This window comes from Schistocerca cancellata, chromosome 2, assembly GCF_023864275.1.
Source record: "Schistocerca cancellata isolate TAMUIC-IGC-003103 chromosome 2, iqSchCanc2.1, whole genome shotgun sequence".
In the NCBI taxonomy this organism is placed as follows: Eukaryota; Metazoa; Arthropoda; class Insecta; order Orthoptera; family Acrididae; genus Schistocerca; species Schistocerca cancellata.
In genome coordinates, this window is record NC_064627.1 from 367,533,737 (window position 1) to 367,561,524 (window position 27,788).

Genomic DNA, 27,788 nt, shown 5'->3' on the forward strand with positions numbered 1-27,788 from the left:
GGTCTTACGGGACCAAACTGCGGAGGTCATCGTTCCCTAAGCTTACGCAATACTTAACCTAAAACTAAAGTACGCTAAGGGCGACACACACCCATGGCCTCCAACGGGGGGAGCCGCACGGACCGTGACAAGGCGCCTCAGAATGTGCGGCTACCCTGAGCGGCAATCACGGTACACAATGTAGCGATCCGATGGCAGGGTGTGGGTATGGCTGATGCCCGGTGAACGTCATCTGCTAGCCTGTGCAGTGCCAATGGTAAAATTCGGAGGCCGTGGTGTGATGGTTTGGTCGTGTTTTTCATGGAAGGTGCTTCCACCCCTTGTTTTTTTGCGTGGTACTATCACAGCACAGGCATGCATTGATGTTTTAAGCACCTTCTTGCTTCCCACTGTTGAGGAGCAATTTGGTGATGGCGATTGCATCTTTCAATACGATTGAGCCCCTGTTCATAATACACAGTCTGTGGCGTAGTGGTTACACGACAATAACATCCCTGTAATGGACTGGCCTGCAGAGAGTCCTGGCCTGAATCCTTGGGATGTTTTGGAACGCTGACTTCGTGCCAGGCCTCCCCGACCGACATCGATACCTCTCCTCAGTGCAGCACTCCGTGAAGAATGGGCTGCCATTCCCCCAAGAAACCTTCCAGCACCTGATTGAAAGTATGCGTACGAGAGTGGAAGCTATCACCAAGGCTAAGGGCGGGCCAACACCATACTGAATTCTAGCATTACCGATGGAGGGTGCCACGAACTTGTAAGTCATTTTCACCCAGTTGTCCGAATAAATGGCTCTGAGCACTATGCGAATTAACTTCTGAGGTCATTAGTCGCCTTGAACTTAGAACTATTTAAACCTAACTAACGTAAGGACATCACACACATCCATTCCCGAGGCAGGTTTCGAACCTGCGACCGTAGCGGTCGCTCGGAGTTGTCCGAATAGTTTTGATCACGTAGTGTACCTGGGACTTGGAGAGTCTTTGCGCCCGTCACTTGTGACAATCAGACTCAACTTTGAGACAGCACTGAGCTCTGTAAAAACTCTTTTAATTTTCAGTAGCTGTGAGGTTTAAAATCTTGTGGAGTGTCGGAAAGGATTACTGACCGGACGTAGATGACTATCGTAGAAATTCCGTATTTTTTATTTGTGAACTGTGACTTTATTTCGAATAACTTGAACTGCGCATGGCGTACTTTGCACTCATAACGTAAAACTGACAGTCCAAAGCGAATTGCGCAAAGCACTGAGCGAGAATTCTTACCATTAAAATCCGTGTAGACTTTGGCTTAAAGTCAGGTGCGGAAATCTTAAACCAGATACTAAGAGTGATTGTGTTATTAACGCCGTGTGAACTATGTATAGAATGGTCTCGATAGGTAAACGTGTCCTTTAAAGCGACAGTATAACGGAGTTTTCATCCCACGACTTTCGTTTTGTGACTGGCCAGAGCGGGAAGTTTTTATTACAGCTTTTCCAGCCGAAAAACATTTCTCGTCTCTTCAGGAAGGCATCTACTCCAGAAGAAACCGCCGAAAGGTGGAGATAGCCAACGACGCTGCCCGACCATAACAGGTGATAAATTGCATGCTTTATTTATTGCGTATCTTGCTTTTAATCACAAAGATTAAAAAAAGGTGAAGTCTAACGCAACGGCCGATTAAATGCAAGACTGATGACGTCGTGAGCGATTAGTGGCAGCGAAATGAAGCTGTATTCGATATGAAGACGCGCTACTGAAGATTTATCAGTTTAAAAGTTATCTCTAAGACTGTCAAGCAGCTTATTCCACTGTGATAACTAGAAGGAAAATCTCATTTTCGTGGAAGTCTTAAGACAGTTATCGTCACGACAGCTTGTAGTATGCATGCTCACTCCCTGTAAATATCATAATTCATAAGGTCAAAATCTCGCGGTCTTACACATTAGGAAGGAAGGTTACAGTTTGATGCCGACGTCTAGGTCATCAGAGGATAAGCACTAACTTAGAAAGGAAAAGGATGGAGAAGGTAATCGTCCACAGCCCTGATGACGAAAGCAACCTAAATCCACATCGAAATATTTATAGATACCGAGTAAATACGAATGTACACTATCGGGGAAAAAATCGTAACGCAAAGAAGGAGTTGCGTAACATAAACTAAAGTTGATAAGCGTGTTTCGACACCTGAAAGTTGATTTCTATTCAGGTTTCACGCTAATAGCGCCACTATGAGGATGCAAATTAGGTTTGCTTCAATTACACCCTGTAATGGTTGTAAGCGTTAGTTACCTTTGAGTCCGGAAGTGGTATGATAATGTTCGTCAAGAATACCCTTACGGCAATAAAAACGCCATTATCAGTACCTCGTCCGCAGCTCGTGGTCGTGCGGTAGCGTTCTCGTTTCCCACGCCCGGGTTCCCGGGCTCGATTCCCGGCAGGGTCAGGGATTTTCTCTGCCTCGTGATGACTGGGTGTTGTGTGCTGTCCTTAGGTTAGTTAGGTTTAAGTAGTTCTAAGTTCTAGGGGACTGATGACCATAGATGTTAAATCCCATAGTGCTCAGAGCCATTTATCAGTACCTCACTGACTTGAGGTCGTGTAATAGGACTAAGTGAAGCTGGATGTTGCTTCTGTGATATTACAGAAAGACTGGGCAGGAATGTAACCACTGTACATGATTATTGGCAGTGGTGGTTGTGAGGATGTACAGCGCAAGATGACCGAGCTTCGGACGGCCACGTGGCATTACCAAGAGGGAGACTATCGTTTTCGGAGTTTGGCTCTGGCGCATCGTACTGCATCAGCAGCAGTAATTTGAGCAGTATTTGGCACCACATTGACATAACCAACCGTTAGAAATCGGTTACTTCAAAGACAGCTCCGAATCAGACGCCCTGTAACATGCATTCCTCTGACCCGAAACCACCGCCATTTGCGACTGCAGTGGTGTCAAGTGAGAACACATCAAGGGCAGGGTGGAGGTCTGGTTCTGCCACGGGGCCAGTGATGGCCCTGTCTTGGCTACAAGGAGGCCAGCTGAGGGCCTGGAACCAACCAGCTTGCGTGCTACACGCACTGGATCTACATCTGGAGTTTTAGCCTGGATGCAATTTCCTATGGCAGCAGGAGCACTCCCGTGATTATCCCATCCACCCTGACTGCAGATTTGTATGTCAGACTGGTGATTCGACCTGTTGTGCTGTCATTCAGCCGACCATGGTGGCCGAGCGTTTCTTGGCGCTACAGTCTGGAACCGCGCGATCGCTACGGTCGCAGGTTCGAAACCTGCCTCGGGCATCGGTGTGTGTAATGTCCTTAGGTTAGTTAGTTTTAAGTAGTTCTAGGGGACTGATGACCTCAGAAGTTAAGTCCCATAGTGCTCAGAGCCATTTGCACCATTTTTTTCTGTCATTCATAAACAGCGTTCTAGGGTGTGTTTTCCAACAGGACAATGCTAGCTCAGATACCGCTGTTGTAACCCAAAATGTTCTACAGAGTGTCGAAATGTTTCCTTGGCCTGCTCGATCATCAGATCTATCTCCAGTCGAGCACATATGGGACGTCATTGGACGACAACTCCAGTGTCATTTACAACCAGCTTTTACCGTCCCCGTATTGACCGACCAATGAAGCAGGCATGGGACTCCACCCCACAAACTGACAGTCAGCATCTTTGCAACACAACGCATGCACGTTTGCTTGCTTGCAGTCAACAGTCTGGCGGCTACAGTCTGGTTAATGTATCAGCATTTCACATTTGCAATGGTTTATCTCAAGCTTACAATATCCTATAATCCTGCAGTGTTAATCACTTAAATATGTCACCTACACAAATATACTCGTAAAATGTCATTATTCTACATGAACTAATTATTGGTGTTGAGGCTTTTTTTCGTCAGTGTAGTTGGCCACAAAAGGACTTGAATGTACCATTACAAAAGTCTGTGACGTTCCCCGAATGGTGCAAGCCTTTCTAAGTGACGTTACCTGGCCGAATGGCATTATCATTTTGCTGCGTAGCAGTTCGAACAGTTTCGCATACTGGGTCACGAAGCTAAGGGTATCTCTCTCTGGAAATTTCGACGAACGTTTGTCCTCCAGTTCAGCGATTCTCTCTCGTAAAGAAGTGAAAGTGATGCAACGCAGATTACGTCAGAAGGTAATGACAAATAATCATCAAAAACGATGTTGTCATGAAATCTCGTAACCCAAGAACATACAAGACTGCACATTACCGCTTCGGCAGAAAGGTAACTCGCAGATTCTCTGGATATTACAAGAACAAGGCGAAAAGATATCGGCCTGACACTGAAAGGTTGTTCTTTTTAAGTAAAAAATGGTCTTATCGTTTTGACAGATTCCGTCTCTAGATTGTTACAATATGCCTGTTCTGTTAACAAAAATTATAGCCGCCAATATATTTAGATGTAGAAGTAGCTGGATATGAGAGGATAGGGTGAAGATGCCAAGAATTCATACATGGATGCACCATCGTTCTCTCGCTGCCACAGAAGCTGTCCGAATCAAAGACGATTTTCTCTTTCTTTTACATTCTAGGCTTCTCATTAGTTTTTTCATTCTTCCGCCCAGCAGAGTTGTACAGTATTCTCCCGTTATTGCAAGGTAATCAACAAACATAATTCCTTTAGCATCCTAGATGAAATCGACTTCATCTTTTTTCGGTGTGCTTATTCAGTTTTTAGCCTGAATTTGTGGAATGACGACTCCATGGTGACAAGCCGTTGGATGTGGACAGAAAGTGTCCACATACAGTTTGTAAAATAGTGTAACTACTTGCTTCCAGATAGTGTTGAAGGAATAAAACTCATAATGCGCACAAAGCTTCCTCATAGCTAATTATTCATGTAAAGTGGAACAAACTCTTTCTCGTAGTATGCACATGTATCCAGCTATTTCATACATTTTTAAGTGTTGATCATACAAACCGTATTGTAACTTCCTCGAAATTTTCATCTGTGATTGTATATTTGGAACGTCATTCACGCGTGTCACCTTCAAGGAAAGAACGGCGACGTTTCAATTTAGTAACTCTTTTTCGTAACAGTCGATAGTGAAGAAGTGGGCTTCTTAGAAACCTTCACCAACCATCTATGGATTTCCATTGGCAAAAAAACGACAGCTTCAAAAAGACATATAAACGAAATGACTCCATACATCGGTTTCACACTTGACTTTCATTATTCTTCATTCTGTGTCAACATGATGACGATAATGATGTGTTATGTCCACAAGAAAGATCGAAAACAAAAATAAAATTTTATGAAATGAGAAATAAAAACTTCAGACCGCCAAGATCGCTATAGTACAACATTTATTTTGATTACTGGTTTCAGAAAACTATGTTGCCATCTTCGGATCTCTGATGCATTAGGTCGAACTTGCAAGCACAATGGGATCATATATATTGGGGAGTCATAAATTTTTAAATGACACGGATACATACCACATACATTATGCAATACATTTCATCAAGTTTCGATCATGCGCACATTACACCGTATTACTTCATAAACAGACGTTATAAGAACATGAAACCGTAGTATATCGCCATGTCAAATATAAAGCCATCTTTACATAAAATGCGACGCTTATTGCATCAACAATACATGCTCATGTTCGTACAACAGCTGAATAAAGACTGAGATTCTGCAGTAAATAACACAAATCTTAGATCAACTTTCAAGTGACACTGTAATAGTAATGGACAGAAATACATCGTATCATATAAACCAAAAGGCCAAAACACCGTCCTAGAATTATATAATGCAATTATACCGTTTGTCTGTACATGTATCAGAAAGTAATCCAAATTAGAGTAAATTACAAATGGTTTTGTTTAAAATTTTTGAGTTCTTAAAAATAACTTCTGTTTTTTTTAAATTTTTTAAATAAAATCTTATAAAAACGTAACATTACATCATTTAATACATGTGTCATGAAGCCAGTTATATGGCATGTTCATTTAAAAATATATCTTGAATCAATGAAATTTTATGGATGTTGTTAAAGTCCAGCCGAAGAAATTTTCACGAGGAAGCGTTTTACTGTCGTTCATCTTAACACTACCATCAATGCCTGCCTCGACTCAGATAACTGAAAGAAAAAACGTCTTTGTGCAACGGAAACATGCCTCATTACAGTGCCACAGCGTACCTTACGTTGTAACGTCGTTTGTTCAGGAATGTTAAATACACCGGTAGAAACTGCTGCGTCACGTTACGTACCAGTCTTTCCAGCACGCAGTTCCCGGTGACATGACTGATTTACCTAACTCTGTGGTGTCTTGTGACGCATACAGCTGTTCCGAAGGGCTTTCACTAAATCTGTTCTGACAGAATGCAGTGATGCCAAATGTATTAACGCCACAAGAAAAGAAGCTCAACGTTAAAAACATCTGTAGGGGATTATTTGGCGTAAGGCAAGTGAACAAAACACATTTTTTCTGTAAACATTTCAGCACAGCTTCAGTGTACACTCTAAGACAAAAAAGGAGTTAAGCAAATTTGTCACAAACTGATATTCATTCAGGTATCAAGGGAAAATGCAAAACTGTAAGCTTTGGCGGCCAATGGATGAATCTGTGACTCTGCAGCGATATTTCACTGTGCAGCTGGCGAGTACTTAAACGGGGGTGTGTCGATATCGGGGCATCAAGTCTATACCAATTTCTTCCTTGTACTCAGTTGGATACTCTTTACAGACGAATAGAAAAACTCGTAGAAGCCGACCTCGGGGAAAATCAGTTTCGATTCGGTAGAAATGTTGGAAAACGTGAGGCAATACTGACCCTACGACTTCTCTTAAGGCCGGCCGCGGTGGTCTAGCGGTTCTGGCGCTGCAGTCCGGAACCGCGGGACTGCTACGGTCGCAGGATCGAATCCTGCCTCGGGCATGGGTGTGTGTGATGTCCTTAGGTTAGTTAGGTTTAAGTAGTTCTAAGTTCTAGGGGACTTATGACCTAAGATGTTGAGTCCCATAGTGCTCAGAGCCATTTGAACCATTTGAACTTCTCTTAGAAGAAAGATTAAGGAAAGGCAAACCTATGTTTCTGTAATTTGTGGACTCAGAAAAAGCTTTTGACAATGTTGTCTGAAATACACTCTTTCAAATTCTGAAGGTGGCAGGGGACAAATACTGGGACCGAAAGGCTATTTACAATTTGTACAAAAATCAGATGGCAGTTATAAGAGTCGAGGGGCATGAAAGGGAAGCAGTGGTTGGGAAGGGAGTGAGACAGGGTTGTGGCCTATCCCCGATGTTATTCAATCTGTATATTGAGCGAGCAGTAAAGGAAACAAAAGAAAAATTCATTGTAGGTATTAAAGTCTATGGAGAAGAAATAAAAACTTTGAGGTTCGCCGGTGACATTGTGATTCTGTCAGAGACAGCGAAGGACCTAGAAGAGTGTTTGAACGGAATGGACAGTGCCTTGAAAGGAGGGTATAAGATGAACATAAACAAAAGCAGAACGAGGATGATGTAATTTAGTCGAATAAAATCAGGTGATGCTGAGGGAATTAGATTAGAAAATGAGACACTTAAAGTAGTAGATAAGCTTGCTATTTGAGGAGCAAAATAACTGATGATGGTCTAAGAAGAGAGGATACAAAATGTAGACTGGCAATGGCAAGGAAAGCGTTTCTGAAGAAGAGAAATTTGTTAACATCGAGTATAGATTAAAGTGTCAGGAAGTCGTTTCTGAAAGTATTTGTATGGATGTAGCCATGTATAGAAATGAAACATGGACAATAAATAGTTTAGAAAAGAAGAGAATAGAAGCTTTCGAAATGTGGTGCTACAGAAGAATGCTGAAGATTATATGGGTAGAGCACATGACTAATGAGGAGGTGCTGAACAGAATTGGGGAGAAGAGGAATTTCTGGCACAACTAGTATTGGAGGGGAGCGTGGAGGGTAAAAATCGTAGAGGGAGACCAAGAGATGAATACACTGAGCAGATTCAGAAGGATGTAGGTTGCAGTAGGTAGCTGCAGATGAAGAAGCTTGCACAAGATAGAGTAGCATGGAGAGCTGCATCAAACAAGTGTCTGGACTGAAGACCACAACAACTCAACTAAGTTGGACAGTAACTATGTCTCGCAGACAGGTGCCAGATGTCAGTATTTGAGAGACGACGTGCGGTTTGGCTCAAAGGAGCGGTTGAAGTAATCGTCAAATGCTCGACATTCGAATAGGATCAATGCCACAATTCGGCCAAGTTGGTAGGAACGACTGAACACAGCGTCAAGAAGGATGTGGCAGACCCAGATAGATGACAGAACACAGGGCCAGAGTGGCCGAGCGGTTCTAGGCGCTACAGTCTGGAACCGCGCGACCGCTACGGTCTCAAGTTCGAATCCTGCCTCGGGAATTGATGTTTCTGATGTCCTTACGTTAGTTAGGTTTAAGTAGTTCTAAGTTCTAGGGGACTGATGACCTCAGCAGTTAAGTCCCATAGTGTTCAGAGCCATTTTGAACACAGGGCCAGAGCAATCGTCAGAGAGGCATTCAGAGCCCCGAATCCATCAGTGTCATCAATACGAATTGCAGCTGCTGCTTTAGTGATCACAAGAACAATTAATAGGCGGCCCACAGGAAGTTGGCTGAGTTCACTGTGCCCTATGCGCCGACTACCATTGACCGCCGTACACCAGTAACAACGTCTGCAGAGATGTCGGGCACATTCGACCTGGAATATCATTGACTGGAGTAGAGTTGTCTTTAGTGATGAGTCTCGCTTCGAACTCGGCCCTGATAATCAGCAAAGACATGTCTGGAGACGCCCAGACAATAGTGGGATACCAACATGATTGTCGCCCGCTACATGGTTCGATAACCAGGAGTGATGCTCTAGGGTGTCACTCATTTCGTGGCAAGACCCCTTTGGCTGTCATCCGAGGCACCCTTCCATCACAGCGGTTCGTGGACGATATTCTACGCCCCGTTTTGTTGCCCTTCATGGTAAGCCATCCTGGGCTTACGTTGCAGCAAGATATTGCCCGTCCCCACAGGCCGAGAGTTTATATTGCTTGTGTTTGTACTTACCAAATCCTACCTTGATGTCTATCCAGTTGACAGCGTTTGGATCATTGTGGGCAGGAGCCACCCAACCGCCTCGAGATTTTGACGATGTAAAGAGCCAACTGGACAGAATTTGGCACGATATCCCTCAGGAGGACATCCAACAACCCTGCTTGAATAGGGGCCAGAGGTGGACCAATGCGTTATTGACTTGCCCAATTTGTGAAGCTCTTTCTCTTGAACAAACGAACCAATTTTTTCGAAATTGTGATTCTTTTATGTCTGTACGTGTACATCACATCTACTAATTTCCGTCCCATTCGGATAATACCTTCGTGGTGCGTCTTTTTTTTATTTTTTACTTTACTTTTATTTTATTTTTTGAGTTTATTTCGAGGACGGTTTAATGGGACAATCAGTCTCACACGCAATCAGTCTCGATCAGGCGACCATCTTCTAGTTACAGATAAAGAATATAACATTACGTCAAGTTAAATGCATGGTCCTCGTCATCAAATGGATAATTATTTTCAATTGAAACACCAGTCACAGATAATAGGTGCATGTACGAGTATATGTGCCAGATGCTGAAATTGTCCAGAATTATGTACATATGCCGGCCGGGGTGGCCGAGAGGTTCAAGGTGCTACAGCCCGTAACCGCGCGAAAGCTACGGTCGCAGGTTCGAATCCTGCCTTGGGCATGGGTGTGTGTGATGTCCTTAGGTTAGTTAGGTTTAAGTAGTTCTAAGCTCTAGGGGACTGATGACCTCAGAAATTAAGTCCCATAGTGCTCGGAGCCATTTGAACCATTTTGAATTATGTACATAGGTACCAAAATATGGGAAAACACGTCACATTGCCCTGCTAATATAGAAAGACCATTATCATTTAAAACAGCTTCCAGTCGTCTTGGAATGAATAAATAAGGATCCTATTGAATCTTATACCGTTCCCATGCCAAATAGTCGCAGGTTTGGGTACCGATGATGGAGGTGAATAGCGATCGCGCATATTTCTCTCCAAAGTAAACCACAAAGGCTCAATAATATTTACTCCTCGTGACTGTGCCGACCAGAAGAGATGCGAAAATTCTTTCTCGTGCCAAGAAAAGCAGCCCTGATCGGTGTGAGTATGGGCCCTGTTGTCTTAGAGCATAGCATCGCAACCGCGAAACAAACATTGTACCATGTGATGGACCTGATCAAACAAAATGATTACAGAAGCCATCGTAGTAATGCGATCTCACACAGTACGGATTGGGCACATGGAATAGCACGGTATGGATGTCTAAATACTCACCGAACCCCCGCTACGTTTCACGCCTGTGGCGCAAACTCGGGCAGAGGCCCGAACTCGACAAGAGCTTGAAAACTGTGTAGGACAACACTCATGAGACCAAATGACTTTCTTCCATTGTTCTGCAGTCCAGATTTTGTGGCTTTTGCAAAATATTTTAACGTTACGGGCATTTGCATCAGTAATGTTTAGTTTTGGATTTGCAGCACGCCCTGCAATTCCCTGATTACGAAGCTCTCTTCTTGCTGCTCTGGTGATGACAGGGTTCGCGAGTACAACAGGGTTCTGCGGTAACTTTTGCAGCCGACTCGTCTTAGTTTTCGTCACAATCCTCTTCAATGACTGTTCGTCTCTACCACGTAACACACACTTTCGTCAGTGTTTTGACTTATGGGATGATGTATTTCCGCTTTGACTGTATGCAGTATAGAGCTTTGATACGGTGTCCCTTGAAAAATACTTTTGGTACCTTGGTTACTAAATTCAAATGGCTCTGAGCACTATGGGACTTAACATCTGTGGTCATCAGTCCCCTAGAACTTAGAACTACTTAAACCTAACTAACCTAAGGATATCATACACATCCATGCCCGAGGCAGGATTCGAACCTACGACCGTAGCGGTCACGCGGTTCCAGACTGAAGCGCCTAGAACCGCACGGCCACTCCGGCCGTCCCTTCGTTACAGAAGCACCTTACGAGCACCAACAATTTGCCACGTTTGAATGCACTGAACTCCAGCATAATGCACTCAGTGCACTCACAACTACATACAACACTGTTCTGACAAAGACTGGCACTTGCAACGTATTCAGGTTACTGTACAGGTATTGTTTGTAGCTAAATACAACAGCACAGCCTACGGGCTTTTCTGATGATGATGAAACCCCATACTCCTTGACAGAGCGTAGGGGCTGATGCGGGAGACCCGCACTGCTGTACTAGGCAAGGTCCTAGCGGAGGTGATTTGCCATTGCCTTCCTCCGACCGTGAATGATGATGGTGAAGACGACGCAACAACACCCAGTCATCTCGAGGCAGGTGAAAATCCCTGACTCCGCCGGGAATCGAACTCGGGATCCCATGCTCGGGAAGCGAGCATTTGTCGTGGTGTTTCCATATTTTCGTGACAGACTCTGAAACTGACAGCAATAGCGTATTTGATGGCAATGAGCCTTCCTAGAAATGGATCGGTGTTTTGTAGTTGGTCGGTTCACCGAAAATTATTACGTACGAGTAAATATACATGACAGCAGTGTTTGATGGTTCCATGATGCCGTCCTTCAAAATGAAAACGTTAATGGAGGGCTGTCTCTAGGTTTTCCGTTCGAAACAGCGGCTCGTATCGATGCGTTTCAGCAATTACAACTTGATAGACCTGCGCAATAGTGTCACGGCGTTCCCTACAACAACTATGAGGAACTTCTGTAACATGGCGTTCTCGAGTGCTACGCTGATACTTCCTTTCTGAGGGATATCAATAGGCCATAAAATGGCTACGATACGAAATAATCTACTCCATGCTCAGTAAAATGGCTTCTGATACATATATAAATACGTATTATGTCGATGTAATCATTTATATGAAAACATCAAAATTCTTACCGAAACATTTGAGCCACCTGTACCCACCAAACCATTGTAATTGAATGGGAGAACACTGCGAGATGTCTCTACTGTTACGTCACGGTATCGTGCCTTAAGCTTCTATATTCCACGTTCTTCTTTAACAGTCCATTAAAGTTAGAGGATACCATGTCAGAATTGTTGACTAGACTACCCAACATCTCTTACCCTGGAATGTCCTACCTTCTGCTCCTATAGACACCCAGCTCTTTGTGCCTCACCGGGCCACTGAAGAAGAATTTGGAAGGCAATTCATGACTATAATGAATGTTGGTAACGGATGTTTGTATCAGAATGGTAATAATGTAGAAATCCGGCCGGTGTGGCCGAGCAGTTCTAGGCGCTTCAGCGTGGAAGCGCGCGACCGCTACGGTCGCAGGTTCGAATCCTGCCTCGGGATGTATGTGTGTGATGTCCTTAGGTTAGTTAGGTTTAAGTAGTTCTATGTTCTAGGGGACTGATGACCTCAGATGTTAAGTCCCACAGTGCTTAGAGCCATTTGAACCATTTTGTATAGAAAATTTATCAACACGTTACATTTATAGAGAATCAGCAGAAGTGGTTGTGAATCTCTTCTTACACCATCTTCTCTAAGAGCGAAAGAGATATAGAGATGGTATGCAGCTGGCAGTGAGCACTTACACTCGGGAGATTCAGTGCATGAAAGTGAATCATGTTGTAAGTGCTTCGCTATTTTGAAGAGGGAGAGACGGAATAAACCGGTAACTGAAAATACATACAAGAACCTTGCTTGTGTTCGACAGTTCTCCACATGAAGCGATGTAATGTAGGTCGAAAGATGTCACAAATCACATCTGTACGATTTATCTTCTATAATACGTGATAGGAAAGATGGTAAAATGTGGCTGTGCGAGCTAATTGCAATCTCTATTCCTCAGTTTCCGTTCAGCTTTCTATCATTAACGTGCAAGTCTTTGAAAATCTTAACATGAGTATATTGCAATAAAAATGTAAGTTTGTAGTACTTTGACTGACACGGGTGGACGTTCGATGCGCTCTATTTACTAGGGAGTACTGATCAGAGTGTGAACTCGTGTCACCGAAAAATCTATCGGCCCTCATGAGATTTTTTTGTTTTTCCGGATAGCTGCTTCCAGGATTCAGGGAGGCGCGGCGGCCCCAAATCGAATCAGCCCGACTGATTAACGACGAGGTCCGGTATGCCGGCCACTCTAGATGTTGTTTCTAGGCGTTTTCCCACATCCTACTAGGTGAACACCGGGCTGGTACCCTCCTCTCACCCCAGTTACAAGATACGCCACAGCGGGGGAGCGAGGGGAGAGGGGTGGGTAGGCTGGGGGAATTGTGTGTGGGGGGGGGGGGGGGGGGGGGAGAGAAAGCGACAAGAAGGGCATCCGGCCAGCACGTACAACATTGTCAAATCTAGATTAACATTCCGACCATATGAAGATAACGTAGCCAATACAAATTAACACACCGACCCTGGGAAGATACGGGATAAACGCCGAGAACAAGAAGAAGATATTAGACTAAGCAATTCTCGTATGCTACAGGGAAGCGGCTACTGTAATGAAAACGTTACTACCAGTGCACTGTTAACGGGATCCATTTCATTTAGTTTTGCAAAATTGTAAGATGAACTTGCATGAACTGGCAGATATTACTGGGATAAAACAATTAAAAAGCGGATCACGACCTCCTATAAAAGGAAACAGAGTCGACATTTCGACCAACCTTTTTCTCATCTTTGTTCGGTTAGTAATGCTCATTAAATTAAAGACTCTCCTCTTGCTACTGTGTGTCCATATTAATATGTAGAACGTCATGTGAAATGAAGTAGTGCTCGATTAACATACGGAGCTTCAGCGATCTCAACAGTAATTAAAAAATTACTATTTAGTTCTCGGTTTGTACGCCAAACCATAGAACAGTTTAAAAGTTGTATAAAAACAGCCTTTTGCGGGAAAATGACTTCTTTCAGTAAGTACATCCATGAAAAACGACTGTTATAAATTAATCTTGAGATCGACATTCGTGGCAGACAGTAAATGATAGTCGTTGTCAGAAAGTGCGTTACGGGAACGCAAAGACGCATTTCATATACGTGGTGATGAGACGACTAAATATATCGTGAATTAATACTGTTTTACGTGATGGAATAAAATCTTAAAATTCAATAAAACTGCCTTCATAATTATGAGGTATTTTGAGAAAATACACAATATAACTAGCCTCGTTGTTATTTGTGACGTATCTCGGTATCAGAAAAGGCGTAGAGGAAAGAAATAAACGCTATGCTCAAAGCGGTAGTCGAAGCAGTATCACTCCGGATAGCGTCGACAGTGCTGGTCTCGTAATGAAAGGGCAGCACAAGTGCAGTAATTCATTCCGAGAAGTGTACTAACGCTCAAATTGCACGACAAATGAACGATTCGTCAAGCGACCAGACCCCGGCGCAGTCGTGTAAACTGACCAATAAGCACACAGAAATGACAGTTAATTTAGAGAGATCCGCTTCAGTTGTGCTGATTACTTATTCAAATCAAGACCGATTTCGGGATTTTAAAATCCCATCTTCAGGTGTCTGAAATTATTGTATTTGGTAACACACAACATGAGATCGGACCAGTCAGTGCAAGAGCTCCAATTGCTACATGTTGACGGAAACTGCCCGCTGGCAGTCAGCTGCACTACAGCAATTATTGGCGTTCCTTCCACTACTGTAGTGGTTGGTATCCCTGCCACTAGAGGAGTGGCTGGCGTTCTTACCACTTTGTAGTGGTTGGCGTTCGTACCACTACTGTAGCAGATGGCATTCTTCCCACTACTGTAGTGGTTGACGTTCCTGCTACTACTCTACTGCTACGGTCGCAGATTCGAATCCTGCCTCGGGCATGGATGTGTGTGATGTCCTTAGGTTAGTTAGGTTTAAGTAGTTCTAAGTTCTAGGGGACTGATGACCACAGATGTTAAGTCCCATAGTGCTCAGAGCCAGCCAACTACTACTCTAATGAATGACGTTCGTACTACTACTGTAATGGTTGGCGCTCCTAACCCAACTGTAATCGCCTGCGTTCCTACTACTACTGTACTAGCTCGCGTTCTTACCATGCGGCTGACCGACGGCGGACAGTTTCCGCCAAAATGCAGTCATTGGAACTCTTGCACTGATTGGCCCGGCAGCATGTTATGTGTTACCAAACACAAAAATTTCGTACACCTGAAGATGCAATTTTAAAATACCGAAACCGACAGTGGTTTGAATAAATAATTAGTAAAAATGAAGCGGATCTTTTCAAATTAATTATCATTCCAGCAGGTACAGATGTCCTACGTACCATACCCTGTGCACGCAGGAGTATCTGGAGTCCAGTTTACACTCTGGGTGGCAGCAGCCGGTAGCGCGGCACGGTACCTGTGGGCTTGGGCAGGTGCAGGAAGCGGCGGCGGTGGTGCGGCGCACGCACGCTGCGCGCCCTCCAGAAGTCGTCCCAGGCCCTCCTCATGGCGCGGCTGGCTGCCCGATACTGGCGCACGCTCCAGGCCGGCGCGCAGGCGTCGCCGCCGCGGTACCTGTTCTCCCACTTGCAAATATAGCAGCGCCGTCTCCGGCCGCTGCAGCCACCGGCGCGAGCCGAGCGCTCTCCTTACCGCGGGCGCCGCCGGCTGTCAGCCGCTGGAGCGAACCCGTCCTGCCCCGCGGCTACTCGCCTATCGGTTTACTGCCTGCAGCCGACAGCCTGCACCTGCGGTTACTGCCGCGCGCCCAGCCGCATCTATAATTACCTTTATCTCGGCTCGAAAACGTAGCACACATCGTACATTGTTAATGTTTCTTATGCCACCACCGTTATTAGAAGTACCCATTTCAATTTCACTTCTGGATCACTTTGGTTTTACTGCTGGATAAAAGGCTATTGCAGATCCTCATATGCTCGTCAAAAATGTTGGTCATGTCCTCAAAAGAGGACACTGCTCGCTTTGGAGTGTCGCAGATGGTGTACAAGTGACACCGGAGGGGGGGGGGGGGGGGTTCGAGTCCTCCCTCGGGCATGGGTGTGTGTGTTTGTCCTTAGGATAATTTAGGTTAAGTGGTGTGTAAGCTTAGGGACTGATGACCTTAGCAGTTAAGTACCATAAGATTTCAAACACAATTAATTTTTTTTTTTTTTTTACACCAGGGGTGCCTGTGACCCTCTCATGCTCTTGTGAGTGATATTGTTACAGGATCATTTTTTCTAGTAAAGTCACATAACAAATAACAAATGCAGATTCGTAATGAAAATTCAATGTCATCAGAATATTCAACTGTCACCGAGGAAAATGATAAACAGCAGTATTAGTGATGGTCGATAAATGGTTAATGCAGTCTTGCCACTCTTTTTCTGTTAACTCGAATTTACATGCCTTGTGGAAGTGAGAAAACTTTGAAAGCATTCTGAACGGTGAGAAGGCATTTTGCCATTCACGGTGTACTTCAACCACGGAGACGCGCGAACAGTTTCCAAACGTAGTCATCTCGGAAATGCTTCCACTCTTGGTTCCAAAGGCAATAATCACGCTCTTCTTGACGTCAGATAAATTGCTCCCTTTCCGCATTTCTTCAACAACTGCACCGTTGCCTGCGTTCCCCCGACACGCTTGTAAGTAGGCTGTTTAGGTTTTTATGTTGGTAACGCCATGTAGCGCTCTCTATGAAAATCACTGACTGTGCTGTGTGCAATCTGTGGCTGGTTGGCATTGTTGGAATATTCGCTACTGCAGTGTTCGGCAGTTGGATGTGAACAGCGCTAGCGTTGCGCAGTTGGAGGTGAGCCGCCAGCAGTGGTGGATGTGGGGGGAGAGATGTTTTGAGAGCGGATGATCTGGATATGTGTCCATCAGATACACTATATTTGTAAAACTGGATGTCATGAACTGACACACACACACATATATATATATATATATATATATATATATATATATATATATATATATATATATATATTCCTGGAAATTGAAATAAGAACACCGTGAATTCATTGTCCCAGGAAGGGGAAACTTTATTGACACATTCCTGGGGTCAGATACATCACATGATCACACTGACAGAACCACAGGCACATAGACACAGGCAACAGAGCATGTACAATGTCGGCACTAGTACAGTGTATATCCACCTTTCGCAGCAATGCAGGCTGCTATTCTCCCATGGAGACGATCGTAGAGATGCTGGATGTAGTCCTGTGGAACGGCTTGCCATGCCATTTCCACCTGGCGCCTCAGTTGGACCAGCGTTCGTGCTGGACGTGCAGACCGCGTGAGACGACGCTTCATCCAGTCCCAAACATGCTCAATGGGGGACAGATCCGGAGATCTTGCTGGCCAGGGTAGTTGACTTACACCTTCTAGAGCACGTTGGGTGGCACGGGATACATGCGGACGTGCATTGTCCTGTTGGAACAGCAAGTTCCCTTGCCGGTCTAGGAATGGTAGAACGATGGGTTCGATGACGGTTTGGATGTACCGTGCACTATTCAGTGTCCCCTCGACGATCACCAGTGGTGTACGGCCAGTGTAGGAGATCGCTCCCCACACCATGATGCCGGGTGTTGGCCCTGTGTGCCTCGGTCGTATGCAGTCCTGATTGTGGCGCTCACCTGCACGGCGCCAAACACGCATACGACCATCATTGGCACCAAGGCAGAAGCGACTCTCATCGCTGAAGACGACACGTCTCCATTCGTCCCTCCATTCACGCCTGTCGCGACACCACTGGAGGCGGGCTGCACGATGTTGGGGCGTGAGCGGAAGACGGCCTAACGGTGTGCGGGACCGTAGCCCAGCTTCATGGAGACGGTTGCGAATGGTCCTCGCCGATACCCCAGGAGCAACAGTGTCCCTAATTTGCTGGGAAGTGGCGGTGCGGTCCCCTACGGCACTGCGTAGGATCCTACGGTCTTGGCGTGCATCCGTGCGTCGCTGCGGTCCGGTCCCAGGTCGACGGGCACTTGCACCTTCCCCCGACCACTGGCGACAACATCGATGTACTGTGGAGACCTCACGCCCCACGTGTTGAGCAATTCGGCGGTACGTCCACCCGGCCTCCCGCATGCCCACTATACGCCCTCGCTCAAAGTCCGTCAACTGCACATACGGTTCACGTCCACGCTGTCGCGGCATGCTACCAGTGTTAAAGACTGCGATGGAGCTCCGTATGCCACGGCAAACTGGCTGACACTGACGGCGGCGGTGCACAAATGCTGCGCAGCTAGCGCCATTCGACGGCCAACACCGCGGTTCCTGGTGTGTCCGCTGTGCCGTGCGTGTGATCATTGCTTGTACAGCCCTCTCGCAGTGTCCGGAGCAAGTATGGTGGGTCTGACACACCGGTGTCAATGTGTTCTTTTTTCCATTTCCAGGCGTATATATATATATATATATATATATATATATATATATTATGACTTTTGAACAGTATTAAGGTAAATAAATTGTTTGTTCTGTATCAAAATCTTTCATTTGCTAACTATGCCTATCAGTAGTTAGTGCCTTCAGTAGTTAGAATCTTTTATTTAGCTGGCAGTATTGACGCTCGCTGTATTGCAGTAGTTCGTGTAACGAAGATTTTTGCGTTGTGGCTGAGCGGTTCTAGGCTCTTCAGTCTGGAACCGCGCGACCACTACGGTCGCAGGTTCGAATCCTGCCTCGGGCATGGATGTGTGTGATCTCCTTAGGTTAGTTAGGTTTAAGTAGTTCTAAGTTCTAGGGGACTGATGACCTCACATGTTTAGTCCTATAGTGCTCAGAGCCATTTCAACCATTTTTTTGAAGATTTTTATGAGGTAAGTGATTCATGAAAGGTATAGGTTATTGTTGTTCAGGGCCATTCTTTTGTATAGATTATTGAATGTCAGACTGCGTTGCGCTAAAAACATTGTGTATTAGTTTAGTGTTGATAAGAATAAGTAAAGAGCGAAATGTCTGAGTACGTTCAATTCTGATCAGCTGTTTTAAAATCAAATAAAGTAAGGGGTTTACCAACACAGTAATTCATAAACTTTTCTAAGGGGACGTTTCACGCTTTATATACCCTCCAGCGCTAGTGCTGTCGTATGTGTCTGGTTTTGCAAAAATGGTCCAAATGGCTCAGAGCACCATGGGACTTAGCTTCGGAGGTCATCAGTCCCCTAGAACTTAAAACTACTTAAACCTAACTAACCTAAGGACATCACACACATCCATTCCCGAGGCAGGATTCAAACCTGCGGCCGTAGCGGTCGCGCGGTTCCAGACTGTAGCGGCTAGAACCGCTCGGCCACTGCGGCCGACTGTGGTTTTGCACTTTGACGTCGAACACAGGTGGTGGTCACAACAGTGTGACTGGACCGGGTGTTATGTGATGTTCCGCATATTAACCAACCAAGCAACTGCGAGAGCTAACAGATAAATTGCATTGATGAGATGCATTGTCCTTGCAACCTGTCTGGATTGTCATGTGACCAACTGTGGGTTTGGAAAAGTAACACAGTTGATGTTTGGTCGTATGTCCTTAAAAGGATAACTAGCTAATGCGAATTACTTATGAAACTTTACATTAATTACAGTAACTATTTGTATTTGTAGTTTTCTTAATTACGCGGGCGCCAGTGTTTCAGTATAGCACAACTTGAACTTGCAGTGGCATTTGCCCCTTAAGACCCACATACACGGACAAACACTGAATGATACAACTGCTAGGACATTACTAAAGAGTAGCACAGCCCAAGTGCACAACCGATATTTCCGTCTACCTCTCCCTCGAACCCCTCCCCGCCCCCCCTCCTCTCTCACTCTCTCTCTCTCTCTCTCTCTCTCTCTCTCTCTCTCTGTCTGTCTTGTGTCCAGCCAGTCCAGTAGTCATCGAAACCAAGACTACAGGCACCATCTTACCGCTCGGTGTAGGGACCGACGTCGTCGTTTTGATGTCAGGCTGGCGGTAGCCGCTTGCTGCTAACTCACGCCCGGCCTCCACACCAGGCTGCCCCACTGTTGGCCACGCAGCTTACAGCTCCATCCGTGTTGGGCAACAGTCATTCGTAACTGAGGAGCGCCGGAACAAAACCCGATAAATCCACTTTTGCTGTATTCGCGTGTTTGAGCTGCAGGGGGGAGATACGGGAGTAATACACGCTGCCACAACATAATTTTCAGCACAACGCGACATCAAGTGTTTTATGGTGTGTTTCTTCTTCTTATAGCTTATGGAGCCATTTAGAGATCACTATTTGTTACTTTCCGTATTAACAGCAAGTGCAGATTTATCGGTTTTTGTTCCGGAGCTCCTCAACCGCTTTCGCTGCTCCCTTTCTTACTCGCTTGCTCTCCAGCGACTTCCTGCCATCCTCCAGCTGCCCTGCGGGCAAACACCAGGCTGCATGGTCGGCCCTGCTTACCGTACGTATGGCACCAGAAGCAAACCCTTTGGGTGGCCGTCCATTGCTGCCACCGGAACGAAATCCACCGCACGTCGCCGCTCGCCGTTCGAGGCCCTCATGTCGCGTCCAGCTCGTGAACTTGTCAGTCCACAGAACACCAAAATATCAGAATTGCAAGGCCCGTTTTACGACACAAAAACAGAGAACGACAGCACCACTCCAAGTGATGTGGCAGTCAACGTTAAATATGAAAAACATGGCGCGCAAATCCGTATTGTTGCTTTCCGAAATACCAGTACCAGACAATAATATTTTTCATATATCCTTTATGGATGGATCTGGTAGTCTGGTGGTAAAGTGCATTCATTTGTAAAACTCAATGTTGAAATTTCGACCCCTTGGCTGGTATCAAGTGGAAATTACATTCCTGATTACGAGCATCTTCTGCGTACTCCACTCTATGTGTAAGCCACTTAAATATGTTGCTCGTATTCTGCTTAATTTTTGCTCTCATCCGTAATACTGTGTGGGGTACATGATTCCATATTTGTTTTTGTTTAATTTGAAATGGAAACTGGGTTCGTCACATGGTATTCCCTGGACTCACATCTATTTGTTACTGCTTAAAAATCCGTGTGTGAATTGTTCCATTTAAATGCACTGTAAGTGCATTGCTCGTATTCTACGTTATTTTTGTTACCATCCGTTTTTCGTACTCACCCATTTAATGGAGGCTACCGAAATTTTCATTGACTTCTGCTAAAATGTACTGTTTGTTGTAGCACCTGTTAATAACGTGTGCAAACATTTTCATAATTACTGTCGCATTTTTAGCATTTGAAAGGGAGAATGTTCCAGTCACCAAGACTACAAAGCAAAGGGCCTACTCATCTACAGCTACATCCATACTCTACAAGGCAGTGTGAGGCGCATGGAACTCAGTGGCAAGAAGTAACACCATTCAAATTAGAATTACATACTCATTCCGTGGTAAGATGTAATAAAGCTGAATACCAATATTGTAAAATGCGCTAACGTGGAGTTCCCCATTAAATGCGAGAGATTCGTGAGCAGTAAAAGATACACATAAGTCAGAAGAACACCATGCAACGAAAGTAGCTTCTGTTTTATGTGAAACAAAAACAAATTTGCAATCATTAACCACACTCATTATTATGGATGCAAGAAGAGCGGAATGGATAGACTGGTAAACCTACAGTACTCCAAGTGGCGTGACAGTGTACCAAGGGCGTGTTACCAGAAGTCCCAGTATGTACGAGTTTCACACCCGTGTGTCAGCCTCAATCTCCATTCTCTAGCCGAGGACTCGGCTGCCCGCAGGCACAAAGCGGGCGGCAATTTCAGCATGCCGTGATTCACAGCACTAATTGTACAGATCTATTTTACCTTTGACAACATGTAACAGCTACAAATGCATAGAGTTCGGCTTTTTCGTTTACATGTACGAAAGCCGTCGATTTCATGATTTCGTACTATATATTTCACTTTCAGTGATTCCAATTCATGTTGCGTAATTTTTATTGTTAGTATTGTCGCAACCGTAGGTGTGATGCCATACATACTACTGCAACAATTTTACATAAGTATTTTGGTTTGAAGTTATCACAATTTTCTGAGCATGTTTACTACACGTCGCTATCCCTGACAGATGGTAAACGTATTTCATTTATTCTCTCTCTTGCTACGCAGGTTGACTGCTCATAGTCAGTTCCGCTGCACGAAGCAAACAATGTGGTTAATATCATTGGAATGTTGAAGGAGTAAGGGGTGCTTCCGATTTGTTCATATTTGCCATGTTGTTAGCATAGAGCGCCAACGAGCACACTAAACGTGACTACAGAGACTAACAGCCAGTTCTCACATGTATTGTTTATGGTATAGACTGGTCTCCTACAAGAGGATGTCACATGGCTGCATTCCCGTAAATTGTCTGAACATTTAATATGCCAGCAAAAACTCAAGTTTCACAAAATACGTCAATTTTTGTCGATTAGACTGGTAACGGAATATCTCAAACTGCAGCTAACGAAGAGACACAGTGATGTAAGATTACCGAACAACTTTAGACTACGATACCATTCACATCCCCTGCGAAATGTAATAAATTTGAAATGTGTTAGTACACCTCTTTCCACAAATCAGAAACTATGAATAAGAGTAGATAAATGTACACAACGAAAGTTAAGCATCAATTAACATCAGTGGAGGTCCCCGAAAGATGTGGAAGACTTGACAAGGCTAATGGAGATTAATAACCCTAAGAAAATATTTAATTAGGAACTTATAAGGGAAGGTACCACAAATTTATTATGTTTGAAGAACGAAAACTAGAAACCGTTCAGGTTGATGGAAACCGTTTTGTACAGTGTACAGATAGATCAAACAAGACATTTTCATTTTAGAAAAGCTGACAACGTACGTAACCTAAAACCAGATGCATGTCTATAGCGATTAATCATGTCTCACAGCTACCTCTTTTTACTTATATAAATTATGGGGCTCTGATTTATTATAAAATTTTAGAGCCCAACAGGCTACTTAGATCTTCAGTATTAGTGTCAGTTTAAGCTCCTCGTTCTAGAGGACGTAAACTAGGTTTCTTGCTTTTAGACTGCGTGAATGGCATTTTATGTGAAACGCTCGTACACTACTGAAAACGTCACCTTTAACTGAAAAATCATGAATTTAGAGTATGGAAATTATATTACTACCTCACAAACCCCTGCATCCATCACTTCTTCTTGGAAAGAAACAGTTCTCCACTTCGACAAGGGCCCCATTTGTGTAGTAATTTCATCTTAATCTAGAAGTAGTTGTCAAGAACAGGCAGAGAATATAGTACACAGTGAATCCCATGTTACCTGAAACTCGGCGTTAATATGCTGCGAGTGGTGCTGACTTGAAATACCAACCGAGCGAGGTGGCGAAGTGGTTAGCACATTGGACTCGCATTGGGGAGGACGACGGTTCAAACCCGCGTCCGGACATCCAGATTTACGTTTTCCGTGATTTCCTTAAATCGCTCCAGTCAGATGCCGGGATGGTTCCTTTGAAAAGGGCACGACCGATTTTCTTCCCCATCCTTGATACAATCCAAGCTTGCGTTCGGTCTATAATGACCTCGATGTCGTCGAAATGTTATACCCTAACTTCCTTCCTTGAAATATCAAAGCACACAGGAGATAGTTTCTACGTACCATTGCTCTGCGACGGCGATACGAAGGACATCGTGATGGTCCCCGGATAGTCAGTCCCGCCGAACGATTAACGTGGTATTCCAGAAGACCGCTGCGGCAAGTTCCACTTGGGCGAGCGTCGTCCGCGACTGCTGATGGCTGCTCCGTTCTGCGGACGGTAATATCTAGCAAGTCGTGGTGTGGCCTTTGTCTGTGAGTCACGGTTTGACACGGATGCCGAAGACGAACAGCTCAGGCAAATACAGAAACTCCTTCGTACGTGAAAATGCACCGACCATCTGCCTGCGCCTGGTATTCCCACAGAAAGAAATTGCCACACAGCGTAGCTGACTGGAAATCCTCTTTCCATGACTATCTCGCATACAGCTATTAGCTATACCACAACGTCATTCTGCAATGTGTCATCAGCCACTAGCGTATTTACAGAATGCCGACACCAGTGTTCATCACTGAACAATTTCTTCGTACAAGAATTTCCCTCTCCTTTAACCATTAGAGTAAACGAGTTACGTACTCTCCAACTAATTTATTTTCTGTAGGCACTTGCTATAACCTTTAGTGTCTCCTCATCTTTGAGTCTTTTCTTACTACAGTTATTTCGATTTTTTTTTCAGAAGCCTATTCGCCACTGATTACATATAGAAGCATTGCGGCAACACAAACAAGATCCAAACTGGTCCAATACAATTGTCTGTGAGACCCCTTATCACACAGAACGAGGATCAGAAGAGGAAAACAAAGTGCCCGGTACGACAAAAACCGAAAAAAATACTATTAACAACGCAGATATTTTAATGTCAAGTTCTGCTTTACTGTACAGTAAATGTTTAAAGGTCAAGCAATCTAAACACAAGTGAAGCACTAGTCACTGAAAAACCAACGCTCTATAAATAGCAACTATGACCAGCAATCACAATTGGGGTATTATTTGGATGAAAATTTGAAACTTATTTGAAACAATATATGTTAACTCATGCAGCATTTACCCAGTTATATTTAAAGAAAAATTGAGGTTGCTACATCGTTGCACCTTCTTCCCTTGTCGGTCGTCAGAGTGCATATGAAGTTTCGATGAAGCGATTAAAACACAGCGGAAAGGAACAGTACGTACAGTTGACAAAGGCAGCATGTGCACATGTTACGCCATTTTCTGTGTATCGGCGCTGCTGTAGTTTAATATTGAAATCCACGCTCATCAGATACACAGAACTAAACCACCAGCTGTACTATTCCGCTGTGTTTTAATGACTTCACATAATGCACCAGAGATGAATCTACAACAACATAGATGCTTCAATTTCTTGAAATATGACAGTCAATAATGCAAGTGTTAATGTGCATTGTCTCAAGAAAATATCTTTTTCCAAATAGTACTTTTTTACGACCCTTGTGAGTAACAGAAGAAATATTGAATTTAATTGATGAAAAGAGAAAATATAAAAATGCAGTAAATGAAGCAGGCAAAAAGGAATACAAACGTCTCAAAAATGAGATCGACAGGAAGTGCAAAATGGCTAAGCAGGGATGGCTAGAGGACAAATGTAAGGATGTAGAGGCTTGTCTCACTAGGGGTAAGATAGATACTGCCTACAGGAAAATTAAAGAGACCTTTGGAGAGAAGAGAACCACTTGTATGAATATCAAGAGCTCAGATGGAAACCCAGTTCTAAGCAAAGAAGGGAAGGCAGAAAGGTGGAAGGAGTATATAGAGGGTTTATACAAGGGCGATGTACTTGAGGACAATATTATGGAAATGGAAGAGGATGTAGATGAAGACGAAATGGGAGATAAGATACTGCGTGAAGAGTTTGACAGAGCACTGAAAGACCTGAGTCGAAACAAGGCCCCGGGAGTAGACAACATTCCATTTGAACTACTGATGGCCTCGGGAGAGCCAGTCATGACAAAACACTACCACCTGGTGAGCACGATGTATGAGACAGGCGAAATACCCTCAGACTTCAAGAAGAATATAATAATTCCAATCCCAAAGAAAGCAGGTGTTGACAGATGTGAAAATTACCGAACTACCAGTTTAATAAGTCACTGCTGCAAAATACTAACGCGAATTCTTTACAGACGAATGGAAAAACTGGTAGAAGCCGACCTCGGGGAAGATCAGTCTGGATTCCTTAGAAATGTTGGAACACGTGAGGCAATACTGACCTTACGACTTATCTTAGAAGAAAGATTAAGAAAAGGCAAACCTACGTTTCTAGCATTTGTAGACTTAGAGAAAGCTTTTGACAATGTTAACTGGATTACTCTCTTTCAAATTCTGAAGGTGGCAGGGGTAAAATACAGGGAGCGAAAGGCTATTTACAGTTTGTACAGAAACCAGATGGCAGTTATAAGAGTCGAGGGGCATGAAAGGGAAGCAGTGGTTGGGAAAGGAGTAAGACAGGGTTGTAGCCTCTCCCCGATGTTATTGAATCTGTATATTGAGCAAACAGTAAAGGAAACAAAAGAAAAATTCGGAGTAGGTATTAAAATTCATGGAGAAGAAGTAAAAACTTTGAGGTTCGCCGATGACATTGTAATTCTGTCAGAGACAGCAAAGGACTTGGAAGAGCAGTTGAACGGAATGGACAGCGTCTTGAAAGGAGGATATAAGATGAACATCAACAAAAGCAAAACGAGGATAATGGAATGTGGTCAAATTAAGTCGGGTGATGCTGAGCGAATTAGATTAGGAAATGAGACACTTAAAGTAGTAAAGGAGTTTTGCTATTTAGGGAGTAAAATAACCGATGATGGTCGAAGTAGAGAGGATATAAAATGTAGACTGGCAATGGCAAGGAAAGCGTTTCTCAAGAAGAGGAATTTGTTAACATCGAGTATAGATTTAAGTGTCAGGAAGTCGTTTCTGAAAGTATTTGTATGGAGTGTAGCCATGTATGGAAGTGAAACATGGACGATAACTAGTTTGGACAAGAAGAGAATAGAAGCTTTCGAAATGTGGTGCTACAGAAGAATGCTGAAGATAAGATGGGTAGATCACGTAACTAATGAGGAGGTATTGAATAGGATTGGGGAGAAGAGAAGTTTGTGGCACAACTTGACTAGAAGAAGGGATCGGTTGGTAGGACATGTTTTGAGGCATCAAGGGATCACAAATTTAGCATTGGAGGGCAGTGTGGAGGGTAAAAATCGTAGAGGGAGACCAAGAGATCAATACACTAAGCAGATTCAGAAGGATGTAGGTTGCAGTAGATACAGGGAGATGAAGAAGCTTGCACAGGATAGAGTAGCATGGAGAGCTGCATCAAACCAGTCTCAGGACTGAAGACCACAGCAACAACAACGTGAGTGTACTAGTCACAGTTGGCTGTTTGACGGTACTGTCTCCAGCAGTTTGAGGTTCTCTTGTCCTCAGAGCCTTTAACTTCCAAAAATCGATTGTACACAAATGCAAAGTTTTTCGAGCTGGGGTACTTTTCTTGTGAGATTTTGTTTAAGATATACGAGGCACACGTGTCAGTCTGGCGCGTTACAAGCTACGTCAGTATGGTCTGTTATTAAGGCAGGTAACAATACATTGGTGTTCGGTGTCTGCTAACGATAGTGTCTATGTGCGTAGAGTTACATAAGGTCCGCAAGTTACTCATGTCGTCCCCTGTCAAAACCACTGCGCAACAACAGTGACGCATTGTCGAGAGAGAGAGAGTAACTGTCTCGGTTTCCTGCAGAGACAGTTCTACTGCGTTACGGATAACAGGCGCGTCAAAATGTGCACTAAATTACACACAGATTCACCGTGAAATTCTGGCGGTATATGGATGAAATGCTATGTCGCGGCCATCGTTGTGAAATGGTGTCGACTGTTTGACCAAGGCAGCACAGACGAGGCTGAATCTGACTGGGAAGGAAGAAAGATCTTGCACCGTAGGATTTTCATCTTTTCGGGAAGCTGAGAGAACGGATGGAGGGAAAAAGATTTTCAAGCTACGACGAGGGCGACGTTCACACTTTGGTTGTCGTATGGCTCTGTGACACACCAGGTTTCTATTGTTGGTGAATGTGTTGAAAAATAGTACCATGTATCTGTGTAACTTTGAAGTACAGTGGCCCGCCGCTGTGGCCGAACGGCTCTAGGAGCTTCAGTCTGGAACCGCGCTGCTGCTACTTTCACAGGTTTGAATCCTGCCTCAGGCATGGATGTGTGTGATGTCCTTCGCTTAGTTAGGTTTAAGTAGTTCTAAGTCTAGGGGATCGATGACCTCAGATGTTAAGTGCCATAG

At 44.3% G+C, this 27,788-nt stretch overlaps 1 protein-coding gene across 1 annotated transcript in view; it reads right to left on the reverse strand.

Moving 5' to 3' along the window:
* Positions 1-15,442, reverse strand: part of LOC126161756 (annulin) — a 474,725-nt gene extending 459,283 nt beyond the window's left edge. The window contains exon 1 of the mRNA XM_049917807.1: positions 15,346-15,442. Within this exon, the coding sequence (XP_049773764.1) occupies positions 15,346-15,436 (91 nt within the window). The 5' untranslated portion in view covers positions 15,437-15,442. The remainder of the gene's footprint in view (positions 1-15,345) is intronic.
* Positions 15,443-27,788: the final 12,346 nt, after the last annotated feature.